Source organism: Schistocerca piceifrons, chromosome 1, assembly GCF_021461385.2.
Source record: "Schistocerca piceifrons isolate TAMUIC-IGC-003096 chromosome 1, iqSchPice1.1, whole genome shotgun sequence".
Taxonomy (NCBI): domain Eukaryota; kingdom Metazoa; phylum Arthropoda; class Insecta; order Orthoptera; family Acrididae; genus Schistocerca; species Schistocerca piceifrons.
Genome location: NC_060138.1, coordinates 1,068,076,895 through 1,068,096,032, shown reverse-complemented (window position 1 = coordinate 1,068,096,032; position 19,138 = coordinate 1,068,076,895). Strand labels below are relative to the sequence as shown.

General features: G+C 46.0%; 1 protein-coding gene across 4 annotated transcripts in view; it reads right to left on the bottom strand.

The window, feature by feature from the left end:
- Positions 1-19,138, bottom strand: part of LOC124797735 (solute carrier organic anion transporter family member 74D-like) — a 139,434-nt gene that overhangs the window by 68,903 nt on the left and 51,393 nt on the right. For 3 of the 4 annotated variants that reach the window (XM_047260808.1, XM_047260809.1, XM_047260812.1), the window contains 2 exons: positions 15,739-15,879; positions 8,699-8,827 (listed from right to left, as the gene is read on the bottom strand). In XM_047260808.1, the coding sequence (XP_047116764.1) occupies positions 8,699-8,827; positions 15,739-15,879 (270 nt within the window). The remainder of the gene's footprint in view (positions 1-8,698; positions 8,828-15,738; positions 15,880-19,138) is intronic. The other variant, XM_047260810.1, reaches the window with a different exon arrangement.

The window sequence follows — 19,138 nt, the reverse complement described above, 5'->3', positions numbered from 1 at the left end:
GACAAACATCCTCCTCTGTCGGTATGAAGGAATGTCGTCTACTTGTGGCATGGTTTACACTGGAGCTACTGGTTAGGTGCATACGTTCGTAGCATTTTCCCTTAAGTTTAATACACGCAACACATACACATAACAGAGACTTAAGTCATCAATAATATAACTCTCCTTCACTATTTACAAGTCTGCCAACGCTCGGGTAACTTTCGATTCCGCGACTGTACACTACTACCCATTAAAATTGCTACACCACAAACATGACGTGCTACAGACGCGAAATTTAACCGTCAGGAAGAAGATGCTGTGATATGCAAATAATTAACTATTCAGATCATTCACACAAGGTTGGCGCCGGTGGCGACACCTACAACGTGCTGACATGAGGAAAGTTTCCAACCGATTTCTCATACACAAACAGCAGTTGCCCGGTGAAACGTTGTTGTGATGCCTCGTGTAAGGAGGAGAAATGCGTACCATCACGTTACCGACTTTGATGAAGGTCGGATTGTAACCTATCGCGACTGCGGTTTGTCGTATCGCGACATTGCTGCTCGTCTTGGTCGAGATCCAATGACTGTTAGCAGAATATGGAATCGGTGGGTTCAGGAGGGTAATACGGAACCCCGGGCTGGATCCCAACGGCCTCGTACCACTAGCAGTCGAGATGACAGGCATCTTATCCACATGGCTGTAACGGATCGTGCAGCCACGTCTCGATACCTGAGTCAGCAGATGGGGACGTTTGCAAGACAACAACCCTCTGCACGAACAGTTCGACGACGTTTGCAGCAGCATGGACTATCAGCTCGGAGACCATGGCTGTCGTTACTCTTGACGCTGCATCACAGACAGGAGCGCCTGCGATGGTGTACTCAACGACGAACCTGGGTGCACGAATGGCAAAACGCCATTTTTTCGGATGAATCCAGGTTCTGTTTACAGCATCATGTTGGTCGCATCCGTGTTTGTCGACATCGCAGTGAACGCGCATTGGAAGCGTGTATTCGTCATCGCCATACCGGCGTATCACCCAGCGTGATCGTATGGGGTGCCATTGCTTACACGTCTCGGTCACCTCTTGTCCGCATCGACGGTACATTGAACAGGGGACGTTACATTTCAGATGTGTTTCGACCCGTGGCTCTACCCTTCATTCGATCCCGTAGTTAACAGATGGGGAAGTTTGCAAGACAAAAACCATCTGCACGAACAGTTCGACGACGTTTGCAGCAGCATGGACTATCAGCTCCGAGACCATGGCTGCGGTTAGCCTTGACGCTGCATCACGGACAGGAGCGCCTACGATGGTGTACTCAACGACGAACCTGGGTGCACGAATGGCAAAACGTCATTTTTTCGGATGAATCCAGGTTCTGTTTATAGTATCATGATGGTCGCATTCGTGTTTGGCGACATCGCGGTGAACGCACACTGGAAGCGTGTATTCGTCATCGCCATACTGCCGTATCACCCGGCGTGATGGTATGGGGTGCCATTGGTTGCACGTCTCGGTCACCTTTTATTCGCATTGACGGCACTTTGAACAGTGGACGTTACGTTTCAGATGTGTTACGACCCGTGGCTCTACCCATCATTCGATCCCTGTGAAACCCTACATTTCAGCAGGATAATGCACGACCGCATGTTGCAGGTCCTGTACGGGCCTTTCTGGATTCAGAAAATGTTCAACTGCTGTCCTGGCCAGCACATTCTCCTAATCTCTCACCAATTGAAAACGTCTGGTCAATGGTGGCCGAGCAACTGGCTCGTCGCAATACGCAAGTGACTACTCTTGATGAACTTTGGTATCGTGTTGAAGCTGCATGGGCAGCTGTACCTGTACACGCCATCCAATCTCTGTTTGACTCAATGCCCAGGCGTATCAAGGCCGTTATTACGGCCAGAGGTGGCTGTTCTTGGTACTGATTTCTCAGGATCTATGCACCCAAATTGTGTGAAAATGTAATCACATGTCAGTTCTAGTATAATATATTTGTCCAATGAATACCAGTTTATCATCTGCATTTCTTCTTGGTGTAGCAATTTTAATGGCCAGTAGTGTAGAAATCATTTCTTTTTGAGGCGAAGAACTCGTCGAACCATGTTCAGAGCGCATTTTCAGCCAGAAAGGAAGTTCTTGTAGGTTTTTCGATAGAGAGCGAAAATGTGAAGGCATAAGATCAGATGAATGAAGTAGGTGACTTCCCAAATAAACTCCTGTATAGCAGTTTATGTCAGTCCAGCAGAATGTGGTCGGGCGTTATCGTTGAGTAGCATCACTTCACGCAGTCTTCTTGGTAGGTGTTATTGGACGGCGTCTGCAAAAGTCTCAGTTGTTGACGATAAATACCAGCAGTGATGGTTACACCTCGGGGAAGCAATTCCTAGTACATCACACCGTCGCTGTTCCACCAGGAGATTAATAATCTTCTGTGGACGAGCACAGGTCTTTATACGAGGAGTTGCTGTTATCTTTGGACTCAACCATTCTTTTCTTTTTCTTATGTTAGCAAAGGACACCATTTTTAGCCACCAGTAATCATACAGTATAGGATTGGTCAGTGCTGTTCACGAGTCAATTGATGACGAGCAGGCAGAGACGCACATATGGCTTCCCACGAACTTTTGTGATTTTGACTTAGAACATGCGATGCCCATACACGCGATTTTTAAACCATCACCGGTGCATATAAATGTCATACAATGGTGGGATGATCACAGTTCATCAAATCTGCCCGTTCTTGAGTACACTGACGTGAATAATTGTGGATGAATGCGTTTTAACGATCTTCGTCTAACTCCGATGGTTTTTCTGAACGAGGAAAGTTACTAATGTCAAAACGGCCCTCCTTAAATCGAGAAAACTATTTTCTTGCCATGCTCTGTCCAATGGCACTGCCTCCATACAGGCGGAAATTTTTATGGCTGCCTCCACTGCCGTCTACCCTCTATTGAACTCAAACAGAAGAATATGTCGGGAATATGACGATTTCTCCAGTTGACACTCCATCTTCTAACGTCCACAGCTCCACTCACTATCTCCAGATGACAAAAATGACACTCGGTAAACTCAAATAGCAACGACTTACGTGCAAAACAAAAGCGCTACGAACTGAAGCAACAATGTAATACAAAGAGAAGCATAAATAAACGTCTGTTGATGATGATGACATTTGATTTGTGGGGCGCTCAACTGCCCGGTCATCAGCACCCGTAAACGTCTGTCGGAATACATGACTCTTTTCTGACTAGGGAAAGTAGAAAAACTAGCTGTAGCAGATCATGCTGTTTAATCCGTAAATCATGGCAATACTTTAACAGAAAAAACTTAGTGATAGGGAGGCTGGTCAAAAACAGTCAGAAAAGCTTGTAAGGGTGTTGCATGGTAGTATATACAGAGAAATAGTTGTTTAGAGAAGAATTCGATGCGTTGCACAGTTTCCGAGTTCATTAGTACTGAATTTAACGAATGAAGCTGCTGGGCGCGCAAATTCAAGAGGGCCGCCAGTCACAAATTGTAGCAGTTGTTCTCATATCGTAAACTGTAGCGCTTTTAGGAAGCCAAACGACGAACACATTTGGTGACACCGTCTCTGGCGGGCCGCTTGAATTTTAGCGAGCAATGGCGTCATTAACTAACTTCAATGCTAATTAATTCGGACACGATGCAACGTATCGAATTTTTTTCTTAACCATTATTTCTCAACACAACCTACCCTGAAACACGCTTAAAAGAGTTTCAGACTGTGTCTAAACACCCTGTGAGCACAATAGCTCTACAGATTCGATAGATAAGTTTTATCTTTCACAGATGGCAGCTCTATAGTTAAGTTTTATTTCTGACAACGATTATCTCTACCGACCATGTGCGAACTTCTACCACGCCCCTTTTTCGCAGTATTTATGTCGCTCACCGACTACGGACCGGTCAGTCGGCGAGACGCAGAGGAATCAGGACCAGCTCTAAGGACGTCCAGCGCAGCTCTGGACGAAACGCCAGGAACAAAGAAGTTTCATGGATTAGGCCACACGACCCGGAAGATTCACCAGCAGTTAAGTCAACTGCTCATCAAATCCTTCATTGTATAATGGTACAACATTGTTTTCGTTAGATTCATTTTGGTTTCAGGCAAGTGACGTTCTGTCACACGCGAATTTCTGTACTCACATTGTAGCAGGTTTTTTATGTTGACTGGTAAAATGACAAAGTATGTCACGAATTGAAGGTACGGTGCTGCTGGAAGGATCATACTGGAGTTTTTGTTGCAAAGACAGCGGGGGGGGGGGGGGGGGGGTACAGTGAAATAGTCTTGGGATTTCACAACAAACTGCTTTGGATGAACTTGTTACTTGACAATTTCCATTACATTTTCTGAGTTTCTTCAAACTGGTACCGAATTGATATCCCCTTCGATGAGGTGGGGTAGAGTCCGTGTTTGATTTACGAAGATATGACGATCATATCTTTCTTTTCTGGGAAGCTAGTGACGACTACACCCTTCCTCCGTCACTGTTGTGAGGTAACGGTCGAGTTGTGGCGCCCTGGAAATGTTACGTGTTCGGAGTTGGGGCGGCCCCACAGGACGCTCAGCGGGCGCGGCTGCTCGGTAGACCGAACACGTGGTGCCGGACTTCGGCCGAAGTAAGAGGGGTCCAGCAGCCGCGTGGCTGGGAATTCCATGTTGACGCTGTGACGAGGACGGTGCTTTGTGTCGATGAAGGAGATTTCTATGCCGGGAGTGCCAAAGATGGCCGACTTTGTGAAACCTTAATGGCAGACATTAATAGTAGCCAGAGGAATCATGATACCTCAAAAAGAAACATGTGGATTACCATTATCTGCACGACGATTCTGATGGTTTAATCAGATTTTCAATATCTTGATGAGTTTAGTATCTGACTGTAAATTAGCCCGCATCTCGTGGTCGTGCGGTAGCGTTCTCGCTTCCCACGCCCGGGTTCCCGGGTTCGATTCCCGGCGGGGTCACGGATTTTCTCTGATGGCTGGGTGTTGTGTGATGTCCTTAGGTTAGTTAGGTTTAAGTAGTTGTAAGTTCTAGGGGACTGATGACCATAGATGTTAAGCCCCGTAGTGCTCAGAGCCATTTGACTGTAAATTAGACAAATAGCACACATCAAAATTTCCAAAATGTAAACGCTTGATCCGATTTCGTCGATCGACATGTCTTTAGAAAGCTATTAATGTAAACCTAAATTGTTATAAATTACAGGCATGTAACTTGAATAGTATATGAGTTATTGGAGGTCAAAGTGGACAATTACAATCGATCGCGGCAGGCCGTAAGTATTGCACAGTTACACGAAGGAACGGTAGCAGCATGCTTACAAATATACTTATTCATCTATGTCTTTGTTTATATTCGATATATACTATTCATGAAGAATTTGGTTAAATATTTACTGTGTTTTAGAAAGCATAGAGACATTAGGCTACTGCCCTACCTTTTGTTCTATTCCTTTGTTATATGTTTATTTAATTTATTTATGTATCTAATAATGTGTGTTAGAGCTTGTTTATGGTCCGACCGTAGCGACATTTATTTAATTTCTAGTTATTTAAATATAACTCCAGTATTTCGTATGTTTCATTATGTTTGTGAGTGGGCGTTGCCTTGAAGACAGGGCGGGTGCGCTCCAGCCAACCACAGCGATCGTCTCCGGGGAGGACACGAGGTAGTTATGAGCAGCGCGGGAGTTCTGGAGAGTCCCACAGGACACGAGGAGTGCGGGATGCGACGGCGCGACAGACGCAAAGTCGCGGGAAGCACTTGGAGAGTGGGGCAGTTTGCGCGTTTTTTTGTTTTTTTTGTTTTTTTTTACCTTTTTTCCTTTATTAAAACAACCATGTATGTACATAAGCACAAAAACAAAATATTGAAGTGCTGGAACTGATTCAACACGAATTGTATCCTACAATAGACTGAACAACACATTTCAATATAGTGCCATTTGTAAGGTTACAAAATAGAACATAAATAGTAAACAGACAATAGCCTCTTCAGTCGAGACAGAGACATAGAACCGAAACGCAAACATATATATAATTGATTGTCTTACCTGGAATGACAGTTCTGTCATTTGATTCATAACCGTCCAAACTCAAAGTCATTTGGAGCACACAAACGGATAACAACAGATGCACGGGGACATAAATTAATGAAAACGCCATAATGAAGTTAATAACACCATGAGAAGTCGGGAGTAGTCCTAGGAACTGGTATAACCCCTTATTCGTTGCGTATTTTGTTCGCTACACAGTCTTGAAAGTGATTTGTGTCCTTACCCTACGCCTTGTTTTTCAAAAATTATGTCTAACATGTTAGCAAACATCTTCCTGAAATTTGGGTAACGTTTCATCTTCCAGCGTGCCGTTCTCATGTAAGCCTCGAAACTAATGAGATTATCTTCACTACTGTGGATGATGATATATGTCACAAACTGTCTTAACATCCACATCACGGTGTTGTTCTTGGTGTCGGGAAAATGTTTCGCGTCCGGCCAGAGCAGGATGTCGGTGCAGTGGCTGGCTGGGCTGCTGCGGGTAATCAGGCCCAGCCTCTGCTGCACCCATTTCCAGTTAATGAGATGGCCGCCACAAGTGAAGCGATGGCGTAAGGTGTCGACCAGACCACAGCTGACGCATTTATCACTGTCACTTAAACCGATTCTATGCAACCTTTCATTAGTGGGTATAGCATCGTTTACCACTTTATACCATGTGGACGCCACTTCAGCAGTGTGGACAGTTAAACTTATGTTGTCCCAAAATGCCTTCCAATGAACACTCGGGTATTTAAGTTCAATGGGATTCCGGACTATTGGAGACGTCCATCTTTTTAATAACAGGTGTGTCGTCGGTAAATCCTGCGTGAAATAATGTCCATCAATATAGCTTACTTCAAGAAAAAACTGCTTGACATGTCGTAGTTTGTAAGTGGTTGCGGCAGATAGAAATAGTTCGGAGTGCCGACCTGTGCTCTTGCATGATTTCCGTGGCTTCTGCAGTGAAGTCGTAGTATGCGTTCAGAAGTGAATATCTCGCGAGCTATGTTGTTGCTTATAAATAATCACGTGAAGTAGGAATCTATTGTTTCCCTGTTATTCAACTTACATTTTAAAATGAAATTTACACTCTACAGCGGAGTGTACGCTGATATGAAACTACCTGGCAGATAAAAACTGTGTGCCGGACCGAGACTCGAACTGTAAAGCTGTGAGGACGGGGCGTGAGTTGTGCTTGGGTAGCTCAGTTGGTAGAGCACTTGCCCGCGAAATTTAAAGGTCCCGAGTTCGAGTCTCGGTCCGGCACAGTTTTAATCTGCCAGGTAGTTTCATATCAGCGCACACTCCGCTGTAGAGTGAAAATTTCATCCTAGAAACATCCCCCACGCTGTGCCTAAGCCAAGTCTCCGCAATATCCTTTCTTTCAGGAGTGCTGGTTCTGCAAGGTTCGTAGGAGAGCTTCTGTAAAGTTTGGAAGGTAGGAGACGAGGTACTGGCAGAAGTAAAGCTGAGAGGACGGGGCGTGACTCGTGCTTGAGTAGCTCAGTTGGTAGAGCACTTGCCCGTGAAAGTTAAAGGTCCCGAGTTCGAGTCTCGGTCCGGCACAGTTTTAATCTGCCAGGTAGTTTCATATCAGCGCACACTCCGCTGTAGAGTGAAAATTTCATCCTAGAAACATCCCCCACGCTGTGCCTAAGCCAAGTCTCCGCAATATCCTTTCTTTCAGGAGTGCTGGTTCTGCAAGGTTCGTAGGAGAGCTTCTGTAAAGTTTGGAAGGTAGGAGACGAGGTACTGGCAGAAGTAAAGCTGAGAGGACGGGGCGTGACTCGTGCTTGAGTAGCTCAGTTGGTAGAGCACTTGCCCGTGAAAGTTAAAGGTCCCGAGTTCGAGTCTCGGTCCGGCACAGTTTTAATCTGCCAGGTAGTTTCATATCAGCGCACACTCCGCTGTAGAGTGAAAATTTCATCCTAGAAACATCCCCCACGCTGTGGCTAAGCCAAGTCTCCGCAATATCCTTTCTTTCAGGAGTGCTGGTTCTGCAAGGTTCGCAGGAGAGCTTCTGTAAAGTTTGGAAGGTAGGAGACGAGATACTGGCAGAAGTAAAGCTGAGAGGACAGGGCGTGAGTCGTGCTTGACTAGCTCAATTGGTAGAGCACTTGCCCGCGAAAGGTAAAGGTCCCGAGTTCGAGTCTCGATCCGGCACAGTTTTAATCTCACAGGTAGTTTCAACTTATATTTTATTTGATTGCTGGATCATCGACACCAATAAGTGTTTTGCAGAAATATATCGTATTCTCAAATGTACTTCTACTATCGCACTCATCATAGAAAGTCGTTAAGATAGTACCGGCAGTTTTTATTTAATTGTAATCTTTCATGTATAAATTTGTATGTTACTTTCATAATTCGCAATTGCCGAGTCACAGAAACCTTCGACCATTCGATTAATGTGTGTATTCTTATCATATGCTGTAGCCTCAGCAGTATTTGGCTTGTAATGCGGCAACTACGTATCCCAGTCCCTAGACGACGAAACCACACAAAAGTTTTAATGTTTCAACTCTGAGTCTAAGGGTCCTCAGTTGAGGGCCACCACCACACTATCATTTCCTATCGTTTGAAAGCCCGCACTGGGTATAGCCTTTACTAGTAGAATGTGTGTACTAGGATGACGTACCGGCTAGTGACCTCTCCAGCACTCGACGTGGCGACTTGGACGAGCGTTGCCGCGTGGCCGGCATCTCGCGGGGAAACAGCATCAGCGGCACAGCCAGCAGCAGAGCCAACGCCGACAGCGGCGCCCATCCTGTGGGGCCAACAGCAGAGTCAGACAAGTAGAAACATCATGGTTTGAAAAATGAAAAAGAACTGCAGGATAGCGGCTTAATCCACGATCTTTTATTGGGTACACGACCTTTTCCGGAACTGTTACACTTCCATCATCCGGTGTAAGCTGTAATAGTTAAAAGGATCTGTTACATGGGAAAGAGAGAGCACCCCAAGTCTGAAATATTAGATAAGGAACTATGGGTCTAAGCTTTCAAAATTAAAACAACTCAAGCCAGAGGAAACAGGACGTTATTTACAGACAAAATCACTTAATCATCTGAGGTAATCCTCACCCCAGTATTCTCATGGAACCAAAGATTTCGTGTCAAAAAAGTAAAAAGGGAACTAAGACAGTCCGAAAAACACAAACGGACACGAAACGCTACTAATATAATGAAACATGTAAAATGCAATAAAAAGGAAGAGGGAGAATTCACATACTCCGTGGAATTGCTTACAAAATTTCATAACAGCCATTCCCTCGTGCTGCGCGACCGGGAAGACAAACAGCAAAACTGTGTAATAGTGAATACTAGTACTGAAGACGACACGACTCAAGCGCAGGCGTGGTACGAAACAGACATACAATTGGTGAATCGTTTAAAATGGAAAAGTGGAAAACAATAGCAGAAACGAAACGGGACCATCACTACATTAAGGCAGTTAAGTTATTGCTGACCAGCTGCAACTGATGATTGTTGTCAATCAAATGCATACTTATGCAGACATTATTCGGTGCACTAACATCGCTGACTTCTTCGTTATTCTTAGTTTTTAGGTAATTGCTAAGTGCAGTAAGACTTAGAAGGAGGAGTCAGGATTTAATCGTTCATGATGGTAGACGTGGCCTACACTGAAATATTTCTTGTTAACTGTCGTGAGTTATCTTAGGCACGTAAGAGAAATTTCACGTTTGAAGTTAAGTGGAAATGAAAGAATGTCACATGTATGGAGAATGCTATAAGAAGATTACCCAATACATGAATGAAATTAAGGTGCGTCTTCAAAACTAATTTTTGACTTACCAAGAACCGTTATCATTGAGTGGCTGCTACTGTATAGACTGGAGTTGCATATAATTCGCTTGTGTGGAAGAATCTGCAATTCTACACAGTCTTATTATTCCTCTTGTCATCAATGGACAATTTAACTTGTAAATCACACTGATTCTGCTCCATGAACTCCGAATTTATTTGTGACAATTCACCATGGCACCCAGGTAGGCCCATGATGTATCTGCACGGCATGCATCGTACTAAAGAATTTCAGGGGGCGCAGCAGCTTCTTGAGATCAACGTAAAATATTATTGAACTTCATTAAATAAGTGAAAACTGTGTGTCTGGTATGAGAGTTCATGAGTTACAACTATTCGACGGATTATGTAGTTACACAGTTCTTCCGCTCACAATTAAGGATAGGTAATTGCATCTTTATATCATGTCAGAATTTTATCTTTGGACATTCAACGTAATTATTCGTGATTCATGGAAATGGTTTCCACCAGATAGAAGTCAAGTTTATACTCGAGGGTTACTTTAAAGGTCAAATCTGTTAGTTGGTGTTACCAATTCGTAAACTATTCATTCGAGAGTTCAAATATCCAGCTACTTCGAACTTTACAATTTTCTCAGCATTAACTGATGCGGTCTGTGTGAGTACGTGCTGTGTAGTCGAACTCATTGGGTTACACCACTTGCAGTCCAAACCACTTGCTCTTACGCATTGTATGTAATCTATTATAGATACATACAGTTCAGTTGCCAAATAAAAAACCAACAAATAAACAGACACATACCCCCACATGTACACTCCTGGAAATGGAAAAAAGAACACATTGACACCGGTGTGTCAGACCCACCATACCTGCTCCGGATACTGCGAGAGGGCTGTACAAGCAATGATCACACGCACGGCACAGCGGACACACCAGGAACCGCGGTGTTGGCCGTCGAATGGCGCTAGCTGCGCAGCATTTGTGCACCGCCGCCGTCAGTGTCAGCCAGTTTGCCGTGGCATACGGAGCTCCATCGCAGTCTTTAACACTGGTAGCATGCCGCGACAGCGTGGACATGAACCGTATGTGCAGTTGACGGACTTTGAGCGAGGGCGTATAGTGGGCATACGGGAGGCCGGGTGGACGTACCGCCGAATTGCTCAACACGTGGGGCGTGAGGTCTCCACAGTACATCGATGTTGTCGCCAGTGGTTGGCGGAAGGTGCACGTCCCCGTCGACCTGGGACCGGACCGCAGCGACGCACGGATGCACGCCAAGACCGTAGGATCCTACGCAGTGCCGTAGGGGACCGCACCGCCACTTCCCAGCAAATTAGGGACACTGTTGCTCCTGGGGTATCGGCGAGGACCATTCGCAACCGTCTCCATGAAGCTGGGCTACGGCCCCGCACACCGTTAGGCCGTCTTCCGCTCACGCCCCAACATCGTGCAGCCCGCCTCCAGTGGTGTCGCGACAGGCGTGAATGGAGGGACGAATGGAGACGTGTCGTCTTCAGCGATGAGAGTCGCTTCTGCCTTGGTGCCAATGATGGTCGTATGCGTGTTTGGCGCCGTGCAGGTGAGCGCCACAATCAGGACTGCATACGACCGAGGCACACAGGGCCAACACCCGGCATCATGGTGTGGGGAGCGATCTCCTACACTGGCCGTACACCACTGGTGATCGTCGAGGGGACACTGAATAGTGCACGGTACATCCAAACCGTCATCGAACCCATCGTTCTACCATTCCTAGACCGGCAAGGGAACTTGCTGTTCCAACAGGACAATGCACGTCCGCATGTATCCCGTGCCACCCAACGTGCTCTAGAAGGTGTAAGTCAACTACCCTGGCCAGCAAGATCTCCGGATCTGTCCCCCATTGAGCATGTTTGGGACTGGATGAAGCGTCGTCTCATGCGGTCTGCACGTCCAGCACGAACGCTGGTCCAACTGAGGCGCCAGGTGGAAATGGCATGGCAAGCCTCCATGAGAGAATAGCAGCCTGCATTGCTGCGAAAGGTGGATATACACTGTACTAGTGCCGACATTGTGCATGCTCTGTTGCCTGTGTCTATGTGCCTGTGGTTCTGTCAGTGTGATCATGTGATGTGTCTGACCCCAGGAATGTGTCAATAAAGTTTCCCCTTCCTGGGACAATGTATTCACGGTGTTCTTATTTCAATTTCCAGGAGTGTATTTTGGTAAAGAAAGAGATAATTTAAATCATACAATTAAGTATAAGCCAGCAGAGCAACAAGCCAACATGGATGCCCCATTGCCCCTTACAGTGGGGCCAGACACAGACCAGAAAGAAAGCTTATATTTTCAAATAAATGCAGAAAGGAGAGCGTAGAGGGATTTCACGTAACGGCAGCTCTAAAAGTTGCAGACGTGCAATGGGAGCCCATATTAAGACACGCAATGCATGCTTGACAGGAGGTCCACATACATTGTCTCTAATGACCTTGATGTCGGCTGGACGTTAAATCATAATCTACCTTCTCTCCTTCCAAAAGCAAAAGTTCAAAACTCTAGACTTGGTCCCGCATTTACTGTCAGCCATTAACTATGTCGTCATGACAGAAACTGAGGCAAGTATGCAATGTGTCATCCCGGCAATATTAAGGCCACAATTCCTGCTTCATCATGGGCACTGGGGAAAGTCGCGAGTCAAAGCCTTAGTGAGAAAACGTGATTACTGGCCAAGTTTATATAGGAACGTGGAAGACATAGTACACAGCTGCTCAGCTTGTGCCCGGCAACATGCAGCTTTACCCTAATCTTTTGCCTCTGGCCCACCACCAGCCACTCTTGGAAAGATTCATCTGGACTTTTCAGGTCCATTTCAAGGCTCTATGCGGCTACTAACGACGGATGCCTACTCCAAATAACCGTATTGGAAGCACTCTAGCGATTGAAGGGCTCCCGAAACTACAGGGTCGGACAATAGTACCCAATTCTGGACTTTAAAAGGCATAAAGAACCTTCTTATTCCGCCTTTCCACTTATCCTCTAACGGTGCTAGTATTTAAGTAGCGAATGTTGAAAGCTGTGGGAACTGTCATAACTAAAGCAGAACTCACACTTTCCTTGACCACGTACAGGACCACACCAATCCAGGACTGCATCACAGCGGAACACCTCTATGAGATACTACCACATACGTTTCTCCACCTCTGGGTTCCACATTCCCAGGGAATCCGAGCCCAGCCTTCTGGGCGCTACTCACCAGGAACAGTGTGGATGAGCTCGTACAGACCAACAGCAACATGGATACCTGCTGCAGTGGTAGACACCGATGGTCAGGGATTAACCTTGGCCGACTCAGCGAAGGAATTCGCTGTCACCACCACCGAGAATGGTACCCCCAGAACTAGAACGCCCCCATTGACAGTTACACAACCACACATATACAACCTCTGCTCAAGACAACCAGCAAGAATACCAGTAGCCATCGACAAAGAGACGGAGACGACCAAGTAGCTTTCCAAGTACAGCCTCCAACGCTCTCACTGCCGCGATCCAGCATAACTCAAGACGTTTCCACTTCCAAATACCAGATAGTGGGCTTTGTTTCCGGAAAACCACCAGTTCAGCTGCAGGAACATCGTCGCGGGCGTTTCAGGCCGTACGGGAAGAATCAAGTATCTCTGCGACTTAAAAACCAGCAGAAAGGATGGAGCAGGTCTTCGGTTGCTACATGGAGTGGTGATTACCGCCAAGGTCTACTGACTCTTGCGATCATGCCCCAAACCAGCACTTGCGACAGGTATCGTATATTCGCTTCACCATCGTTGTCGTAGCTCACTGTAGGTTCTTATCTATTCTTCGCTGCGTCTTTCTGTTACTCGTTGGACTTTCTTAATCAGTCCTTCCATCTTCACTTGCCGATTTCCTCATTGATTTGTCTCACCTTTTCACTTTCTATGATTTGCTGCTTAGTGACCGAGACCTGTCAGTCGCTTCCGATATTTTTTCGTGTCTCAGTCACAGTACCATCGGTAACTTCATTGTCTTGAAGATTGGATTTTGAGAATACCACTTCTATTAAATGTTTTTCGTTAAGGGCATCACAAACACTATGGAGGCACCAGTTTCACGACTGTAGTGAGCCTAATACGTAAATAAAAGTGGAACACTCGGTGTTGCTGTTAGAGATAACAGGCAATCAATTTTGACAGTCTGTTATTTTTACGTCACCATGGATGTTGCTATTCAGACAATTCAAATTATGACCTATTGAATGATAGTGCTCCGACGACTAGAAAGCATCTGTTAAACAGATATATGTATCCCCTATCTATCTTTTCATTTTGCTTGCTTCAAACACCAAATTCTGAATACATTAGAAGTCCCAGGGCTGTACTGTTCGGTCTGGTTTAAAGTGTTTCGAATTTTATGGTCACCTGTATAAATACACTCCTGGAAATTGAAATAAGAACACCGTGAATTCATTGTCCCAGGAAGGGGAAACTTTGTTGACACATTCTTGGGGTCAGATACATCACATGATCACACTGACAGAACCACAGGCACATAGACACAGGCAACAGAGCATGCACAATGTCGGCACTAGTACAGTGTATATCCACCTTTCGCAGCAATGCAGGCTGCTATTCTCCCATGGAGACGATCGTAGAGATGCTGGATGTAGTCCTGTGGAACGGCTTGCCATGCCATTTCCACCTGGCGCCTCAGTTGGACCAGCGTTCGTGCTGGACGTGCAGACCGCGTGAGACGACGCTTCATCCAGTCCCAAACATGCTCAATGGGGGACAGATCCGGAGATCTTGCTGGCCAGGGTAGTTGACTTACACCTTCTAGAGCACGTTGGGTGGCACGGGATACATGCGGACGTGCATTGTCCTGTTGGAACAGCAAGTTCCCTTGCCGGTCTAGGAATGGTAGAACGATGGGTTCGATGACGGTTTGGATGTACCGTGCACTATTCAGTGTCCCCTCGACGATCACCAGTGGTGTACGGCCAGTGTAGGAGATCGCTCCCCACACCATGATGCCGGGTGTTGGCCCTGTGTGCCTCGGTCGTATGCAGTCCTGATTGTGGCGCTCACCTGCACGGCGCCAAACACGCATACGACCATCATTGGCACCAAGGCAGAAGCGACTCTCATCGCTGAAGACGACACGTCTCCATTCGTCCCTCCATTCACGCCTGTCGCGACACCACTGGAGGCGGGCTGCACGATGTTGGGGCGTGAGCGGAAGACGGCCTAACGGTGTGCGGGGCCGTAGCCCAGCTTCATGGAGACGGTTGCGAATGGTCCTCGCCGATACCCCAGGAGCAACAGTGTCCCTAATTTGCTGGGAAGTGGCGGTGCGGTCCCCTACGGCACTGCGTAGGATCCTACGGTCTTGGCGTGCATCCGTGCGTCGCTGCGGTCCGGTCCCATGTCGACGGGCACGTGCACCTTCCGCCGACCACTGGCGACAACATCGATGTACTGTGGAGACCTCACGCCCCACGTGTTGAGCAATTCGGCGGTACGTCCACCCGGCCTCCCGCATGCCCACTATACGCCCTCGCTCAAAGTCCGTCAACTGCACATACGGATCACGTCCACGCTGTCGCGGCATGCTACCAGTGTTAAAGACTGCGATGGAGCTCCGTATGCCACGGCAAACTGGCTGACACTGACGGCGGCGGTGCACAAATGCTGCGCAGCTAGCGCCATTCGACGGCCAACACCGCGGTTCCTGGTGTGTCCGCTGTGCCGTGCGTGTGATCATTGCTTGTACAGCCCTCTCGCAGTGTCCGGAGCAAGTATGGTGGGTCTGACACACCGGTGTCAATGTGTTCTTTTTTCCATTTCCAGGAGTGTACAATAGTGTTACATATTGCTTGGACCAACAGAGTTAATATTTTACTCACCGATCCACCAGGCGCCAATCCAGCGCGGATCTGTCTCGTCGATAAGGGGTGTGAGGCCAGGTGCAACAAATCTGCTCAGCGAGTAAGACGCCAACAGGTAGCCCACGGTCGGTCCGAGCATGCGCACGAACTGCGACGCCGCTGTGAACATTGCCGAAAACATCATTGGCACTGGGTTCCAGCAACTCTGGCAACAAGGAATAAGATAAGCCTTCTGTCGTTTTTTTGAAGGACATCATCTTTACGCCAGTGACTGTTATAATTTTTTATTAAACTACTGCAATTTCGGCCTTAGGTCGTAATCAACTGTGACCTAAGGCCAAAATTGCAATAGCGTAATAAAAACTTATAACAGCCACTGGCATAAAGATGATGCCCTTCAAAAAATTTGTCATGACTTTGAATCCCAGCTACAACAAGCTTATTACATCTGGCGCTGTTTGGCCACTCGTAAGCCTTACAAGAGCTCGATGATAGCAGTTTTACTCTATTTTGTACTGCGTTAGGCGATCGTATTTATAAAATCAAAAATGTTATTCGATTTCACGCTGTTTATCCATAACGCATTTTCCATTAAAGAAAGCCAAATACATAAAATTAATTCATCGTTTTTTACAGTGCTTTCTGATTAAAATTTTATGTTGCCAAAACATGGGATATTTATTTGTCCACAGATCTTTCAGCAAACAGTATATTTACTCTCAGAAGTTCCCATATTCGAATAAACTGGCGCCATTTATGCTAGAGTCTTGACACTCCCTTCTCTATGACAAGGCGTGAATCGTTAACCTTACTCTAACATTTCCAGGATGAAAAATTTGGGACTCTGAGTCGCAGATACGACATGTAACAGTATCCCACCTGAGTTCACCTACCAGTTAGAAACTATTCCTGTAATTATAAACTATTATTATTATTATGTTATTGTTAATAAATGATCAAAGCGCAGGATGACTAAAAACTGAGGAGCTTAAAAAAAGGCGGTGCGCTTCATCATGGGTTTATTCACCCAGCTCGAGAGCGTCGTTTAATGTTCAACCAACACCTGTGGGGCATTCTAAATGAAAGACGTTCTGCAAGGCGTAGAGCCTTATTTTCAAAATTCCGAGGTCCCACGCCCGAGCCGAGGAACAAAATTGCTCCCTCGAAGTTCTGTCTTTCAGAAAGACCTAAAAGAAAAAGAAATTCGGACATGTACCGAGTGTTAGCGGAAATCTTCCGTTTGGCACACCATTTGCGAATGGAGCAGGTAGGGGCTGGAGTATGATTGCGGTACACAATGTACTTTGCACAAGACATTGCATCGTAGCTTGTGAAGTACAGATGCAGGTTTATACCCTACAGCACCCTACGAGAGTTCCAACACTAGGCGCGTTATGCACCTCCTTAGCGAAATAAACAGTAGTCTGCAAGGTGTTGCTTGTATCAGCTTGCAAAATGCTGCACCTCGCACCCTCGCACCAATGACGCAGGTCGCTTGGACTCTGAGACCATCCTCAGTTCCCATGTGCGGCTGGTGGAAGTGTGAAGACTGCTGGCGTCTCTCATAGGACGCAAACAGAGTTCACAATATGCAGCAACGTACCCCTGGTAGATTGGGGACCTTTGGTTTGCAGCCGAGTGGAGGGTCTCAGCCAGAGCCAGTTGTGACGGTCATTGCTGTAGATTTCTGGGCGTGCGTTATGGGGTGGAGAGCTCGACTTCAGTGGGTCAGGGATGCACTACATAACGGAAGCAGTTACCCAGACAGCAGAGAACTTCCGTCTCCCTTTTTGTGGGCCGGAGCGAGGGTAGGCAGTAGGTTGAGGATATCTGAGGAAGTATTCATAACAGCTCACTGCCATCCAGGAAAGCTGTTGATTTCAAATTGTTCTCGGAACATATTTAAGTGATTAACATTGCAAGACCAGAGATTAATATAAGTGAGAGAAAAGCAATTGAAAATGCAGAATGCTGGTATATTAATAACGGGTATAACCGCCAGAATGTTAAATGAAAGCATGATTTTTTCCCACATTTCACAGCACTATGAACTAAACACTTGTTTTGATGCAATGAAATGGAAACCAAAACATTTGCACCAAAACAAGTGTTCAGTCCCTAGTGCTGTGAAATGTGGGGAAAAAACCGCAAACTGGCATTTATAAGAAGAGGAACAACACTAAAAATGCAACAGGAGCGTAATATGCATAAAATCGTCCACGCAATCTGCCACTGAAGATGCCTTGCAGAAAATAAAGGCGAAACGCGTATGGCACGAAAATTGCGTTTCATTCAGTTGTAGTCAGACGGTTCATAAAGTAAAAATTATCAATGTACCATAAGGATAATTAAATTTAATAATTAGAAACCCAAAAACGAGAAAATCAAGTGCTCCAAGAGCAGTATCAAAGTTACTAACAAGAGCACTTACAAAATAACAGCTGCATCATAAATAAGAAACCTCAGAATCAGTGCAAACCACTTTAGCTGCCCAGGCGGGAGTATATTATCACGACCGGCGCGGCGTGGCCAACCGACCCGCCACACTGACCTTTAGACTATGTACAGAAACAATACATGTCCATAACTCGCAAAATACTCTCTCAGAAATACCCATAACAATTAAATACCAATTCAAGGATCCGACAGCAAAATCGGGAAAATATTCAGGTGAGCGAGGTAATAACGCGATGAATAATTAATTTTAACATGTTACCGATCTCCTTTTTCCGGAATGGTAAACGACTCTCGAGGAACTGCAGAAAGAGGTCAGGTTAGACTAACGACAAAATTTAACATGGGAAAAGGCAATTAATTTTAACATGTTACTTGATCTCCTTCCCCCGGAATGGTAAACGACTCGGAAGGAACTGCAGATAGAGGTCAGGTTAGACAACGACAAAATTTAACATGGGAAAAGGCAGCGTACAAAAGTAGCAGACAGTGCCAGAAAATTTCAGAACGCTCGCTCACATCGCTTTTAAAATTAAACAAGCACAATCCAGGACGAACGCGTTACCATTTTAATAGCAAATTTGCACTTTAATCTTCCCGCGGAAAGGAAGTAAGTTACACTGCAGAGCGGCCCCAAGCAAGTAGTCCCGTTCGGTTTCACAGTTTAAGATGTACAAATACAACAATAAAAACAATATCCACAGCACAGAAAATAATCATCTACGTTAATACAACCGGGACTTTCAGTTAACGGCCAGGAAGGCAAGGGTATTGTGATCCGTCATAAACAGAATATCTCACAGTGGACACAACTTCCGCTAATCCGGTAACACAACACAGGGAGGCTGAGCAGAACCACTCTATAGAACTTGGTCAAATATCGGCTACTGGCAGTACAACTAGCGACCGTTGTGATTCTGGCGGGAACCATTACTGTGAAGTCATGAACTAGCCGTCGAATTAA